This window comes from Lithobates pipiens, unplaced genomic scaffold (assembly GCF_037356315.1).
Source record: "Lithobates pipiens isolate NorthernLeopardFrog02 unplaced genomic scaffold, aLitPip1_a1.2 Scaffold_17, whole genome shotgun sequence".
In the NCBI taxonomy this organism is placed as follows: Eukaryota; Metazoa; Chordata; class Amphibia; order Anura; family Ranidae; genus Lithobates; species Lithobates pipiens.
The window spans coordinates 3,374,657-3,389,344 of NW_027507755.1; the positions used below are offsets into that span (position 1 = coordinate 3,374,657).

Here is a 14,688-nt window from a genome sequence, read left to right on the forward strand (position 1 = left end):
AAATAAAAATGCCATAAATCTATCGCGTATTTTGTAGATGCTTAGTATCAGTGGGAAAAAAAGAACGCCAATTTTGTTTGGGTACAGCATTGCGCAATTGTCAGTTAAAGAGACTCAGTGCCGTATTGCAAAAAATGGCCTGGTCATTAAGGAGGCAAATCCTTCTGGGGCTGAAGTCGTTAATAAAGTAATTGGATGATAAGAGGAGCATTCCATGGGATCCTTGCCCTTCTTGAGAAGGAGGATCACATAAGCCTCGTGCATAGAATTTGGGAGGATCTGTTGATCTAAGCAATACTCAAACAAGGCACAAAGTCTAGGGACCAATGGCTCAGCATAAGACCTATAAAAATCTGTGGAAAAGCCATCAGGCCCAGGGACCTTATGGGGGGGGGGCAAAAATAGCTGCTTCAATCTCCAGATGTGTGTTTCTAGCATCTAAGGTTTCCCTATCCTCATCTGAGAGGATCGGGAGGGACAATTCTCCCAGCAACTGATCCAAGCCTGCTGTATCGTAGGGCTAGATAGGTGCATAGAGTAGGGGAAAAATACTGGATAAATTCTGCCATTATAGCTGAAGGATCTGTAACACTCACCCCCTAACTTTCTAATAGTAGGAGTATTTGGAGGAGGTACATGATCTGCCACTAACATGGCCAAAAGCTTGCCATTTTTATCTCCTTGGGAAAATAAAGACTCTGCCCTATGTCCAGATTCAGTATGGGCCAGATCAGAGTAGTGTAAAGAGAGAAGATGCTGCACCTCCAATAAAGATGTAAATTACTCATCTGAGGGAGTCTCAGCGTGTTTCTCAGCACGATCCTCCTCCCTAGCTTGTAGTGTAGTCATCTCAGCTCATCTATGGTCCTTACGGCCGATTTGATTGAAGAAATTCATTCCCCCCTGCTTTGAACGCATCCCACCCTACAGAAGGCTCAGAGTCTGGGTTATTTGACCAATATAAGGCTATAGATGTTTGGAGGTGGGAGGATATCTGGTCTACTTGCAGCCAGCCTGAAGATGACCTCCAGGATCCTCTCTTTGTTTCTAAGGAGAAAGCTAATGTAAGGCCAACGGGTTGTGATCAGACAGACCCCCGGCTAAGTATTCAGCCTCTTGCAATAATGTTAATAGAGGAGCGTTACCAAAAGCAAGATAAATTCTGGCCGCTGTGCGGTGCACTCTAGAGAGATGGGAGTAACTTTTAGTCATTGGATGTTCCCAGTGCCACAACTCGGAAAGCCCAGCTGTTGAGGCCCAGGAAAGAAGATCAGTAGAACCCAACCTATTTGGGTTGGAGGTGTCCAAGGCAGCATCAAGAATAGTATTAAAATCCCCCATAGGAAGATGTACAAAAGGAGCCAGTTTAACTAGCAGATCAAACATTAGGTGGGGGTGAAATGGTGGAGGTAGGTACTTTGACAGATATCCAACACTACAACCACATACCGACCCTCCGGATCAGAAATCACCTGATAAACGGAGCATGGGACATTCTTACTTATGAGGCTTGAGACCCCTCTGGCAAAAGTAGAGTGGGTAGCATGCAGAGCCCTCTGCAGCCAAGGCCTGCGTAACGCCAACACCCTGCTACCATCCAAGTGTGTTTCCTGCAGGAGGACGATATGTGGCTTTAGCAGCTTGAGATACTGAAATACAGCAGCCCTTTTATATTTGTCATTCATCCCCCATACAGTCCATGAAACTATTCTAACTGCGTTAGCCATTGTATAATCCCATTAAAAAATACCCAACAGAAGGCAGTATACAGTCCAGAACGATTCAGAAACCTCACATTTACTCTGAAGATATGGAAGATGATGCAATAATCATATGAGAGTTAATGAGCTAGTGGCACAAATAACCCTGCCATTATACCAGAACCTAGAACAAAAAAACTGAAAAAAAAAATCTGGCAGCTTATTCCCAAACCAAAAAGGAAAACTTATGAGGTCCAACCTCTGATCATGAAAGTTCAGCATCTCAAGTTGACTCTTCTGTGTCACTGCGAGAAACTCTGCAAAGCAGGAGTAACAGCAGTGAGGTTCCGTACCAATCTACCCACTAATGAACCAATGAGTCATGCGATCATCAAAATGTATCATAACTGATCTGAAAAGCCAAGATAGGGCAAAATGTGGCAGAATCAAAACATTTCTATTGGGCCCCATAGCAGTCAAAAAGGCACTTCAGGTCTAACCATACACGCAACAACAGAGTGGAACAAGGCACCTTGTAAATGCCTTGTAGATGCAGTTGAGAAGCTTTCAGGGATCTCTATCCAGCCAATCACAGGCCTCCTGTGGTGTGTCAAAGAACTTGCCCGATCCGTTGTGTTGAACCCGGAGTCTGCTGCTGTACAGCATGCTGTACTGGATATCTTTTGTCCCTGAGCCCTTTTCTGATATCATTAAAGGAACAGGGTCTTATCTGAGTTTCACTCGAAAAATCAGGGAATAGCATTATTTTAGCATTTTCATTACAAAGGTCTTTGGTGTTTTCTTGCTTCAGCCAGGATCATATACCTGTCTTTATAATTTAGAAACCAGACAAGAAAGGGCCTGGGAGGAGCACTTGGAGGGCAATTTCCTGTGGGGACACGGTGAGCTCTCTCAACCACATGAGTTGGGGGCAAATTTCTAAGCGATAAGAGCTGTTTAAAAAATTGCTCTGCAAAGAGAACAGGTTTGGTGCTTTCAGATCCCGCTGGCAGCTCCAACACCCACACATTATTCCGCCGCTGTCTATGCTCTGCGTCATCAGCTCTATTTTGGAGCGACCTTACCCAATACTGCAGTTCAGAGAGCTGGGAGCCATGAGTGTGAGCAGCATCCTCCACCTCAGATATACGACCCTCAGCCATTGTTAATCTGCCCTGGATTTTATCCAAGTCATGCCTGATGACGGTGCACTCACTTGTGAGGTGACCTATGTGGACCAGCAATTCGGTTTTGCAGGCAGCCAACTCCTCCAGGATGGGTTTAGTTATAGCTCCCACATCATTTTCATCCACCCCAGGATCCACGAATGGCACACCAGGGCGTTTTGCCGCCGCTGCTCCCTCGCTCTCCATCACTGCAGCTGATGCCTTGGCGTGAGAAGAGGTTGTCACAGGAAGCAAGATGGCGAAGTCGGAGCCTAAGCTCATGGCTTGTGTATAGCGGGACTGTCACTGATCTAACTGCGCTTTCCCCTTCTGCTTGAAATAACTAGTGGGCATATCTAGGGTGCTAGGAGCACAGATCACTGCTTAGGAGATGAAATGGGCAAAGATAACCACACTAGGAACGGATATTTTACAGGAGTGAGACAGAACTCTAGGAAGACACGTCCAGCCGCGATCACATCTGGTCACGCCCCCCAATCCCCAATTATTATTAGCAACATTTAACAATATTATGCTAAATTTTTCTTTAAAAAAAATGATGCTGTCCATACACAGATCAATTTTTCACACAATGAACTGTTTGATCCATTCCTCTTTTGTAATCAATGTTTTTAAATGATCATTCTGTGTACCACGCAAGGCAATTAGGCAGTATCAATATATTAATGTTTAGTATCAAATGTTTATTGGCAAAATAATGAATTTTCAAACCCATGCAATCACTTTCATCTTCAGTTTGGTCATAGAAAATTAGTTTGTAGTAGTCTTTAGTTTGGCTTCTCTATACATTACCTGCCATTCAGATAATGTCCTGTGTGAACTCAGAGTGGTGTTTGTTACACAGATGATTTCTGTGTTCACGTCATCCACTGTCACCGATTTAACCAATTTCCTTTTTGGTGTTACAGTCTAAAGGAGGAGGATTTGAAAGTGAGGATGCATACCAAAACGCAGAGCTGATCTTTCTGGACATCCACAATATTCATGTTATGAGGGAATCTCTAAGAAAACTGAAGGAGATCTCCTATCCTATCATTCAGGAGTCACACTGGCTGTCTAATCTGGAGTCCACACACTGGCTGGAGCACATTAAGGTCAGTTTTATATGCTAGACATGGTTTGTGAAAATGTCAGAATGCATGTAAGTATATATCACCTTCATCTTGTTTTTCAGTTCGCCTAAAGCCCAATTCTAGGTTTACTTTTGTTGGAGTTCTCTTCGGTCCCATCATGTGATGTTCTGGGGTGCTCTTTCTCTTCTTTCTGCATCGACTGTGGACAGTCCTGAACAATGTAGAGAATGATGCTTATATAGTGAATGCTGTGCTATGCATCACTCTTGTGAGTCCAATCTGTATTCTTGATGCTCTGGGCTCACAGGAAATGGAGAAGTGGCCAGAGTTTGAGCTCTGCTTAAGGATCTTCTGTTTTGTTTTGTTTTTTTGGACTCACAGGTGTTAGGTGGCTTGTGTTTATGTGGTCAGAATTAAAAATGAACTGTTGACAACCATACAGTAGGTGGGGTTCAGGCAGTAGACCAAGGGTGTCAAACTCAATGTCATTATGGGCCGCATCAGAATTAAAATTGCCCTTAAAGTGGTTGTAAACCTAGTTACACCACTTGTACCTACAAGTAAGCCTATAATAAGGCTTACCTGTAGGTACTGTAAATATCTCATAAACCTGCATAGTTTAGGAGATATTTACCATATATACGGTTGTGCTGATGTCATCGGCGCATGCACTGTGAATAAACGTCCCTCCGTGCCATTTCTTTACTAGCAAGTGCCGTGACTGACGGCTCCTGCGCACATAGCAGGCATGATGTCACGTGACTCCGGCCAGTCACAGAGCCAGAGCCCGCAGCCCCGGAAGGAAGAGGGCTTCGCTTGCAGTTATGTGCCACATAATGGGCTAGTATGCGATTCATTTTTTATTGGATATGTTTAATAGCAGAAAGTAAATAATAATTTTTTCTAAATTGTCACTCTTTTTTTGTTTATAGTGCAAAAAATAAAAAACGCAGAGGTGATCAAATACCACCAAAAGAAAGCTCTATTTGTGGGATTTGTGCAATTTTTTTATTTGGGTACAGCCTGCAATTGTCAGTTAAAGTAACGTAGTGTTGTATCGCAAAAAATGGCCTGATCATGAAAGGAGTAAAAAAAAAAAAACGTCCGGGGCTGAAGTGATTAAACCTCTTTCAGTAGGTAGTACTGAGACTCCATAGAGTAAAAATTGTAGCTTCAAAGAGCAAAAGTATCAGACTCCCTTAGATCTCGCGTCACAATTATACAGCTATAAGACTGTAGGCACAGGAGTGCCTAGCCACCCTCGCATACCGGGAAGTTTACTGCTATTTTTCAGGAGAAATTCTAGACAAAAGGCTCAGTTGCCCTTTTATACCACCCCTCCAAACTGCTTGTCTTAAGGAGACCTATTTCATGACCTATTTCATCAGTGAGAGAGAAAGCTGTGTATGATGCCTAGGCTAATGACCAGACAAGAAACAGGAAATGGGCTGTATAAGGTATTTACTGACAGAAAAAAAATAATTTTTACTATCCAAAGTTAAAACAACAAGGGCAAAAGATTTAATAGACGAAAAGTTGAAAAAAATGACTTAAGGTCCGCTTTAGGTTGAGCCCTCCACATCAGTCCCAGTTTCTCACGCGGTTCCTTGGAAAAATGAATTGTCCACCCTTGCCCTATAACATGAAAAATCTTGACTTTTTGATTTTGAGGTTGACTTTAAATTCCTATGTCGCCTTTTAGAGAGTAAACTAAATAAAGGATAGCAGCATGTTTTAAACAGGCATCTGTACCAATCATAAATTATCATTACACTCTTTTTCTTTTTTTTTTTTCTCTTTTTCTTTTTCCTGTAGTCCATTCTGGCTGGTGCCTTGCGGATTGCTGACAAAGTGGAATCTGGAAAGACCTCAGCGGTTGTTCATTGCAGCGATGGCTGGGACCGCACTGCGCAGCTCACCTCTCTTGCAATGCTGATGCTGGATGGTTACTACCGCACCATTCACGGCTTTGAAGTGCTTGTAGAAAAAGAATGGCTCAGCTTTGGGCACAGGTTCTATCTTGTAAGTTTATGTCATTGCCCAGGATACCATACATTTCACTAAGTACGTGGCAAATTTAGAAACCAGCTTGTCAAGCAAAGCTCAGTCATGCCAGTAATCCTAGCCATTATGTTATTTTTTTATAAAAGTTTGACAAATGATATTTGTAAATATGTGCAATAGTTCCCCCATGACTTGGCATAAAATGTGAATAATGTAAGTGCTTTCCAGCTTAGGATAATGAAGGTTTAACCCTTTCACTGACATGTGTGTGGCTTTTTTACACACGTTTAAAAAATAATTTTAGGCCTGAAGATAAGTTAAAACCCCAAAACAATAATTTTCTGAAAGCTGAGACCCTGGAGAATAAAATAGTGGTAGGTGGCTGTCGCACTTCCAGGCGTTCGTGAAAATGATAGGGCTGCTATATAGCTGCTTAGTTGCTGACATCTGAAAGCTAAGAGATACATACACTCCAGGCTGCCACAGCACCTCTTCTGCCACTGTCGTATGCCATATGTTGGTGGCAGTAAGAGTGTTAATTTTGATCTATAGTCTGTTAAAGCCTGACGCCACCTGTTTGCTACATTTAAAAAAAATAAAATAATAAAAATAATAAAGGCAGTTTTCACTGCAAATCTCATCCTTCTCTGGGAAGATTCAACGCTACAGGTGTCAGGACGAATCCTCTACTAGATTGAATGACACCCAGCAGGGGCAGACTGACAACTCTTGGGGCCCCTGGGCAATAGGAGATCACGGGGGCCCTCATGTGTCCCTGCCACACTCCCCACATTGCATATGTTCGTCCCTAACCCCTTTAGCTGCAGAGACAGCAGTTGAGGATGTACATTTGTTTCAGCAAGAATTATATGACCTGTTGCTTTTGGTGGGTGATTGCGACCCATTTAAGTAGGAGAGGGGGACCCCTGGGATGAGGACAGATGGGGGGACCCCTGGGATGAGGACAGATGGGGGGACCCCTGGGATGAGGACAGATGGGGGGACCCCTGGGATGAGGACAGGGGGGGCTGGGATATCCATTAACTATTTGCAGACCTCAGATAGCAGAGAGATCAGCGTGGCTCTTGCAGTGTGTGATCTTTCCTCCCTGGCTCTTCCTCCTCCTGTCTGTGTACATCGGAGCCGAGGAGGAGGATCCTCAGTGAGATCTGTGTGCTGTGCAGGTTCATGTGGGAGAGAAGCCAGTGTGTCGGCTGCCACAGAGGGGCAATCACTGTGTGAGGCAGCCCGGGCACCCCGCAGGAGATGCGGGGAAGGTGTTCTGAATGTCCGACACTAGCGTGCCCCTGTCGGCCAGTTACCGGAGCTCAGTGCTGGAACTTGTTCCAGTACTGGGCTCTGGGATAAACACAGATACCTTGGAACAGAGGTACTCTCATAGGGTCCCCTACTGGCCTCGGGCAATGCCCGAGTGCCCTAATGGTCAGTCCGCCCCTGACACCCAGCATTGTTTAACCCACTTTCTGAGAGCCAAGGACATTAAGGACTTGCCCAATTAGGCTTACAATGGTCGGTTTTTCTTCACATACGTAAAACCTTAATAGAAAAAAAAATGTTCTGTAACTGCTTAAAGAGTATTAGGTGGAGTTGGGCTTTAGTATGTTAGTCACGTATGTACCATATATCTAAATCTACAAGTCCATCTAACACTACCTTTTCCATAGCTTGCCAATGCGGCTATTTTTCTCTTCCATAGATACAGTGAAAGAGTTAGTGTAGCCACCTTAGGAAATGATGTGTGTTACTGGACTGATCACAAGGTGAAAATAAAGAGAAAAAAAGCTTAAAAAATAAAACTAATGCAGCCACCACATCTAAGGATTTGTAAGCTGCATTATGTTGAAGTTTCTGTTTTGGGGTTTTAAATATGCTTTAAATGGTGTGCACAAACCTAATGGCATGTGGAAGGAAGTCCCAGACAAAACCGAGCAAACTGGGAGAGCTCCGAAGGCATGAATGAGAAGTGAGTAAAGCAGAAGGAAGATGTTTCAGGCTGCAATTACACCTGAATAAAGCATTTATGCCTTTCCTTGCTGAAGAGATTCCACATCTTTTAGATTTTTTATGTTAAGGGTAAAGGTAGGATTTAGATTAGGAACAGACCTGCCGGAGTTGGAAGAAAGCTGTATTAGTTCTGTGGCAGTATCCACAGCTGATTGGAGTGGTGAGAATTTTCGTTTTTTTTTTTTTTTTTTTCATTACAGGTATGGATTTGGTACATTATTCATATTATTGATCGGATCAGAATACAGTGTAGATTTCATTTTTTCATTTTTTTTTCACTGTGGGTCATTTAAGATTGATTTCAGAGAATTTCAGTACAGCACCCATAAATTTTTTTTATTTAGTATTGATATTAGTTGCATCACAATCCTAAAGACTTTTTTTTTTTTTTTTCCTTTTCCCACTGAAGAGAGTTGGCCATGGTAACAAGAACCACGCAGACGCTGACAGGTCCCCGGTGTTCCTGCAGTTTATTGACTGTGTTTGGCAAATGACGAAGCAGGTAAGTTGTTCTGCTAAAACAGAAGGCTCAAGTTTTAGGGTTACATGTTGAGTACCACCTGTAATGTTGGATGATGTATACAGGGGTACCTTTTTAGCAGTGTGGGAACAGGAAATTGACTGGGCCAAAGAATGTCAACGTGTACATTGATCTGAATGAATGAGATACAAGAAAAAAGACTTAAGCCCCATACACACTATCAGATTTTCTGCTGATTTTTTTTCCTTCAGATTTACCAAAACCATGTAGTGCAAGGGCCTGCCTGATTGCATACACATTGAAACTCCTAAGGTTTGACCTCATATTATATGGTTTTGTTAAATCGGAAGGATAAAATCAGCAGAAAATCTGATAGTGTGTATGGGGCTTAAGCTGTGATTGAAAGATCTTTCAAGAAGTGTCAAGGGCCCCTGTCTGTCTGTGTCAACAATTGGCATTCAATGACCAGACAGGTCATGCACGGAATTTGTTCTGGATTATAGTACCCTGATGTTTGGGTGTCCTTCCGATTTACTTACCCGTACAAAGAATTAAATGAGCTTAGAATAATATATCACAAGCAATTTAACTTTTCCTTTTTTTTTTTTTTTTTTATTGTGACAGAAGGATTGATTTCTGTATGTTGTTTTGGTTTTCATATAGGGAATAAATGCATTTTTTTGTTTTTTTTTGTTCAAATTTCGGGCCATTCCAGTGGTGGTCGCTCCATACGGGGAGCAGGGGTCCTGCCCCCATGCACCCAGCTCCTAATCTACATACAGGGTTCTGGATTTCAATGTTTTTTTAATTAATTTTTTTGAAGCACATGATTGGAGTCTTAGGCCGCGTACACACGGGCGGACTGTCAGTCCAACTTAGTCCGCTGAAACACATTTCAGCGGACAGTCCGCTCGTGTGTGGGCTTCAGCGGACTTTTTCAGCGGACAGTCTGGCGGACTAAGTCTTTCGGAATTTCCGTAATATTGTCCGTCCAACTTTGGTTTCAGCGGACAGTCCGCTCGTGAGTAGGCTAGTTGGACGGACTAAGTATGGCGCATGCTCAGAAAGGATTTACACGGCGAAAGGTTGCATTGCTGTGTATTGGACTTCCGATTTCTAGTCCCGTCGTACGTGCTGTACACGTCATCGCGCAAGCTTTCAGCGGACTGTTTGTTCATCGTGTGTGGTCAAGTCCGTTCATTCGAAAGTAGGATGGACTGTCCGTCGGATTGTCTGACGGACTTAGTTGGCCAGACAGTCCGCCCGTGTGTACGCGGCTTTAGTCTAATTGGCTTAAAAAAAAGAGTGGGCTTGGGGTGCAGAGCACTGCACCCGAGCCCACCCACTTGTGTGACATTAGTAAAATAATATTCGCTGATGTTTTCCTGCTTCTCTCCTGGCCAATCAGACATTGAGCTGGAAAGACAAGCAACGCCTGTTGGAACGGGCCCTCCCAGTCAGAAGCCCGGTGTTCTGGCAGATAGTGTCCTGCCATCATATAGTGTCCGCCCGTACTGCGCATGCGCAGTACGGAGCAGACGAAGCTTCGGAACATCTCCGAAGATGAACGGCGCCTGCTCCGTGAGTGGAGGTGGTAGCCCCACCATCCAAGCGGACATAGGGCTGGGAAAATTAGAGGGCCCCTCGCGGGCTCGCTTTGCTCGCCACGCTTCGGGCACGGCCTCGCTGCGCTCGGCTCTTTTATATTCCAACTCTATGCCCACTTGGATGGTGGGGATAGAACCTGGACTCACGGCGCAGGCGCCGTTCATCTTCGGAGATTTTCGGAATGTGACACTATCCGATGGGGGACGCTATATGATAGGACACCGGCAGGTGGCGTCACTGATGGTGGTGTGAGTGAGGTTGAGGCAGGTTTGCTCAACGTCCCCCCCCCCCCCCACCTAAATATTGAGCATCAGCCACCACTGGGGCATTCCCTCTTTTTTTTTTTTTTTTTGTGCAGTAGACACAGCAGGGAGTGAAAGGGAATCTCTCAAAATAGGGGGAAATTCCCATGCATGACTTTTATCTATAGGTAAGCCTTACATATAGGTACAGTAAATATCTCCTAAATGTGCACTGTTTAAGAGATATTTCATTTTTATTTTAGCCAGTGACATCACCCACACATTCGCTTTTGAAGGAACGGCATACTGTGCTATTCCTTCAGAGTCCTGTGCCATGAACGGCAGCTCCCGCCACGCATGCACAGTAGTGACGTCATTGCGGCTTTGGCCACTCACACAGCCGGAGTCCGCGAACCCAGAAGGAAGAGCGGGTGAAGCTGGAAGTGGTGACAGTGCACCGATGGCTGGCTGGCTTTGTTCTAAGGCAAGTTTCACATAATGTGCTAGTATGCAATGCATATTAGCAAATTATGGCTTTACCTTGCAGGATTTAAAAAAACAAAACTGTGATTTACTACTGCTTTAAAACTATTTTATTTTCCTTTCACTATCAGAACAATGGTCACTAGGACATTGGGGACACAGACAGTACTAAAAACCGAACTCTATCAAACCAAAAAATTTAGTTTTTTTAATTACATTCTAGAGCTCCAGTAATATGAAATGTTAGTAGTGTTCTGACTTTTTATTCAGTGTTTGTGGAGAGATCCAAAAGGTCTGTTTATTTTATGGAACAAATCACTTTTACCTGTGCCTTTTTGTCCATGTAGGACAAATACTCTGCGGCCTCTTTTGGGGCATTTCTTTTTACAAAACTATGCTATATTGTATGGCTTTAGGGTCCATTTGATGAAACTGATAGAGACTCTAGGTCAGTGTAGGCAACCTGTGAGAGATCTACATAAACAACTTTAAAGAGATCAAAGAGGGTTCAGCACTTTTTTTATTTATTTAGGAAATTGGCATGGCCTAACTAAATAGTAAGGAAAATTTAGAAAATCGTAATAAAACAAATGTCACTGTAATAATATAAACGTATCCTACCTAAGAGTAGTGTCAGTCAGTAAAGCAATGGACAGTGTCAGTATGGCAGTGAGCTGTGTGTGGATGGTGTCTGTAGGGCAGAGGATCGTGTCAGTAACTGTTACCGACCATTTACTGTGTTCATTCAGAAAAGGAGGGGGCCAGTAATGGCCCCTTCCCTCGATCCCCCGCAACAGCTGACGAGAGGGAAAAGGGGGGCAACTGGTAGTGCTGCGAGGGGAGGGGATCTGGGGATCACTTGGGGGAGGGATCCCGGACAGAAGGGGAGGTGGGGGCAGCATTTACTGGAACCAGTTCCCTGTAATTTACTCCTGCAGCAGCTGAATGCTGGTGAAAGATAGAGCAGGAGAAGCCGCCTTTATGCAGAAGGAAAATACAGGGAATTGGTTCCAGTAAATGCCAATGCTCCTGTCTAGGTCCCAGGGGTCGGCAAGGATGGGACGTGATCCTTCCTTCACGTTCCCCACAATCAACAGGTTAGCATCCTTTGTAGGTATGCTTGTTTTGGATTAGAAACGCAAAATACATTAATGTTAGAATATGCTATATATTGTACAGTATTTCTTATATGGCATAATGACACATCCCCAATATTATTTTAGAAAAAACTCCCATGATGGATCGGGCTCTTTCTGCATTCTGCTGTATATCAGCCTGATGTAGTTGAAAGAGGCAAACAACTTTTTTATTTTTTATTTTTCTATTTTAGGTGTTAGGTCTTGGTCTGCGCAATAACAGCTCTCGGGGTCGGGCGCATGGGGGCGGGACCCCTGCTCCCTGTATGGAGCGACTGCCACTGGAATGCCCCAAAATTTGGACAAAGAAGGGCAAAAAAGACAGAAATCAATATTCCTGCCACAATAAAAAAAAAAAAAAGGAAAAAGTTAAATTGCTTGTGATATATTGTTCTAAGTTCATTTAATTCTTTGTACGGGTAAAAACGTTAAACGTATTCCTCTAGATTGTTGCACTTTGGTCTTTTTCCTTGTGAAATTTATAAGTAATTTGTGCTGATATTCTCCACAGTTTCCTCATGCATTTGAATTCAATGAACATTTTCTGCTGACTATTCTGGATCACCTTTACAGCTGCTTGTTTGGAACATTCCTGTGTGACAGCGAGCAGCAAAGACTACAGGAGGTAAAACCCCTAAGACTGTCCTCTCTGACTATAGTTATATAGATGAAATTGTTTCCTAACTTTATTAAAGTAGGTATTATTTCATGATGGCTAAAATGTATGTACCTTTAAAACAGGTAGTTATATAGCCCTGACAATTTACTCTGTGCTGTACTTTCTGTACATTCACATCTGTCCCTGCCCTCAAGGAGCTTACAATCTATAGTCCTTATCTCCTATACATAATCGGGCCAAATTAGACAGGAGTAAATGAATTTACAAGTATATCTTTAAAGTATAGGAGGAAACCAGAGTACCCAGAGGAAACTCGCGCAGGCACAGAAACAACATGCATACTACATGCAGATAGTGTCCTGGTTGGGATATTATTATTTTCTAGGAAATACATTGTGCTTTTAGGTAGTTAGTGTATCTAAACCCAAAAACAAAAAAGTTCTATATTGCAGCTTACCAGTCCTTAAATGTGGTTGCTGCAATAGTTTCCTATTCAGATTAAAAAAAAAAAAAATTTCACCTGATGATCTTGGCAGTAACCCCCTCCCTGTCCTAGCAAGCCAACGCTCAGCTTAAAACATTTCTGGCAGGATCAACTTTAAACTTTTCAAACAGATATAACAAAACATTTTCAATTACATATTTAACAGGCCGAATGATAGCAAATATTGAATTTCTGTTTTTTGTAAGATATGCTTAAGACATTACTTCCTCTGGTTGGTTTTATGTATGATTTATTAGTGAAATGATATACTCATATAATGGAAAGGGGGGGGGGGGGGTTCAATTGAACCCAACTGATTTTATTACCCATAGTGCCCAATTAGTTTCTATCTTAATTTTTTTACACACAGCTTGGAAAATGAACATTTAGCAGATGATTGGTTGTGCTCAAGTGGAGATAAAGTTTTTTCTCAGAAATTATCCCCAATATACACTACTGTGCAAAAGTCTTAGGCAGGTGTGAAACATTTTTTGCTATTTTTCTGCACCCCAGTTCCTATGTTTTCATGCATCGGACATGGAAACAAGGCTAAGTGACTCAACTATGCATGAAAACATAGCAACTGGGGTGCAGAAAAATGGCAGCAGGTGCTGTGGACTGATAAGTAAAAATGTTGACATATTTGGCTGTAGCAGGAGCCATTTTGTTAGCAGAAGGGCTGGAGAGCGGTACAATAATGAGTATCTGCAGGCAACAGTCAAGCATGGTTAAGGTACCTTGCAAGTTTGGGGCTTCATTTCTGCAAATGGAGTTGGAGATTTGGTCAGGATAAATGATGTCCTCAATGATGAGAAACACAGGCAGATACTTATCCATCATGCCATACCATCGGAGAGGCATGTAATTGGCCCAAATGTATTCTGCAGCAGGACAATGACCCTAAACGTACAGCTAATGTCATTAAGAACTATCTTCAGTGTAAAGAAGAACAAGGAGTCCTAGAAGTGATGGTTTGGCGCCCACAGAGCCCTGTCTGAAATTACATTAAGAGATAGAAGGATCTGAGGCAGCCTACATCCACAGAAGATCTCTGGTTAGTTCTCCAAGATTTTTGGAACAACCTACCTTGCCGAGTTTCTTCAAAAACTGTGTATGTGTACCTAGAAGTAAAGGTGCACCGAAATGAAAGTTCAGGATTCACTTGGCCGAAACTAAAAATGACAGTTTTAAAATATATATATATTTTTATAATATAATTGTATTATATTTTGACTTTTTAAATAATATAATGAATTTAAATGAATATGAATTTACTGATGGTCATTATCTGCACCTTCCATCCAAGCTCAAGAAAAATGCATCCCTCTAAATTCTATGTATGTCTTCACACTGGTCCGCATTGCACTTCTGTTGTGGTGTTAAAAATCTTGCTTGCTGCATTTTTGGTCAGTTAAAAAAAAAAAACACACCAATGCATCAATACATTAGTGCATCAATAACGCACCTGTGCTACGTTTGTTGCAGTTTTTGAGTTGCGTGAACCTATGAAAACCACACCATAAACACGGTAAAATCGCTGAAAAATCGCGTGTGTTTTCTGTGCTATTAGCACCTTTTTCGTTAAAATGCTAATAAGTCTATTTTCGGCTGATAATTTTCAGCGGTGCATCTTACCTAGAAGAATT

At 42.6% G+C, this 14,688-nt stretch overlaps 1 protein-coding gene across 1 annotated transcript in view; it reads left to right on the top strand.

The window, feature by feature from the left end:
• Window positions 1–14,688, top strand: part of MTMR2 (myotubularin related protein 2) — a 69,500-nt gene that overhangs the window by 41,239 nt on the left and 13,573 nt on the right. The window contains exons 10-13 of the mRNA XM_077484936.1: window positions 3,796–3,981; window positions 5,776–5,982; window positions 8,399–8,491; window positions 12,451–12,564. Of these exons, the coding sequence (XP_077341062.1) occupies window positions 3,796–3,981; window positions 5,776–5,982; window positions 8,399–8,491; window positions 12,451–12,564 (600 nt within the window). The remainder of the gene's footprint in view (window positions 1–3,795; window positions 3,982–5,775; window positions 5,983–8,398; window positions 8,492–12,450; window positions 12,565–14,688) is intronic.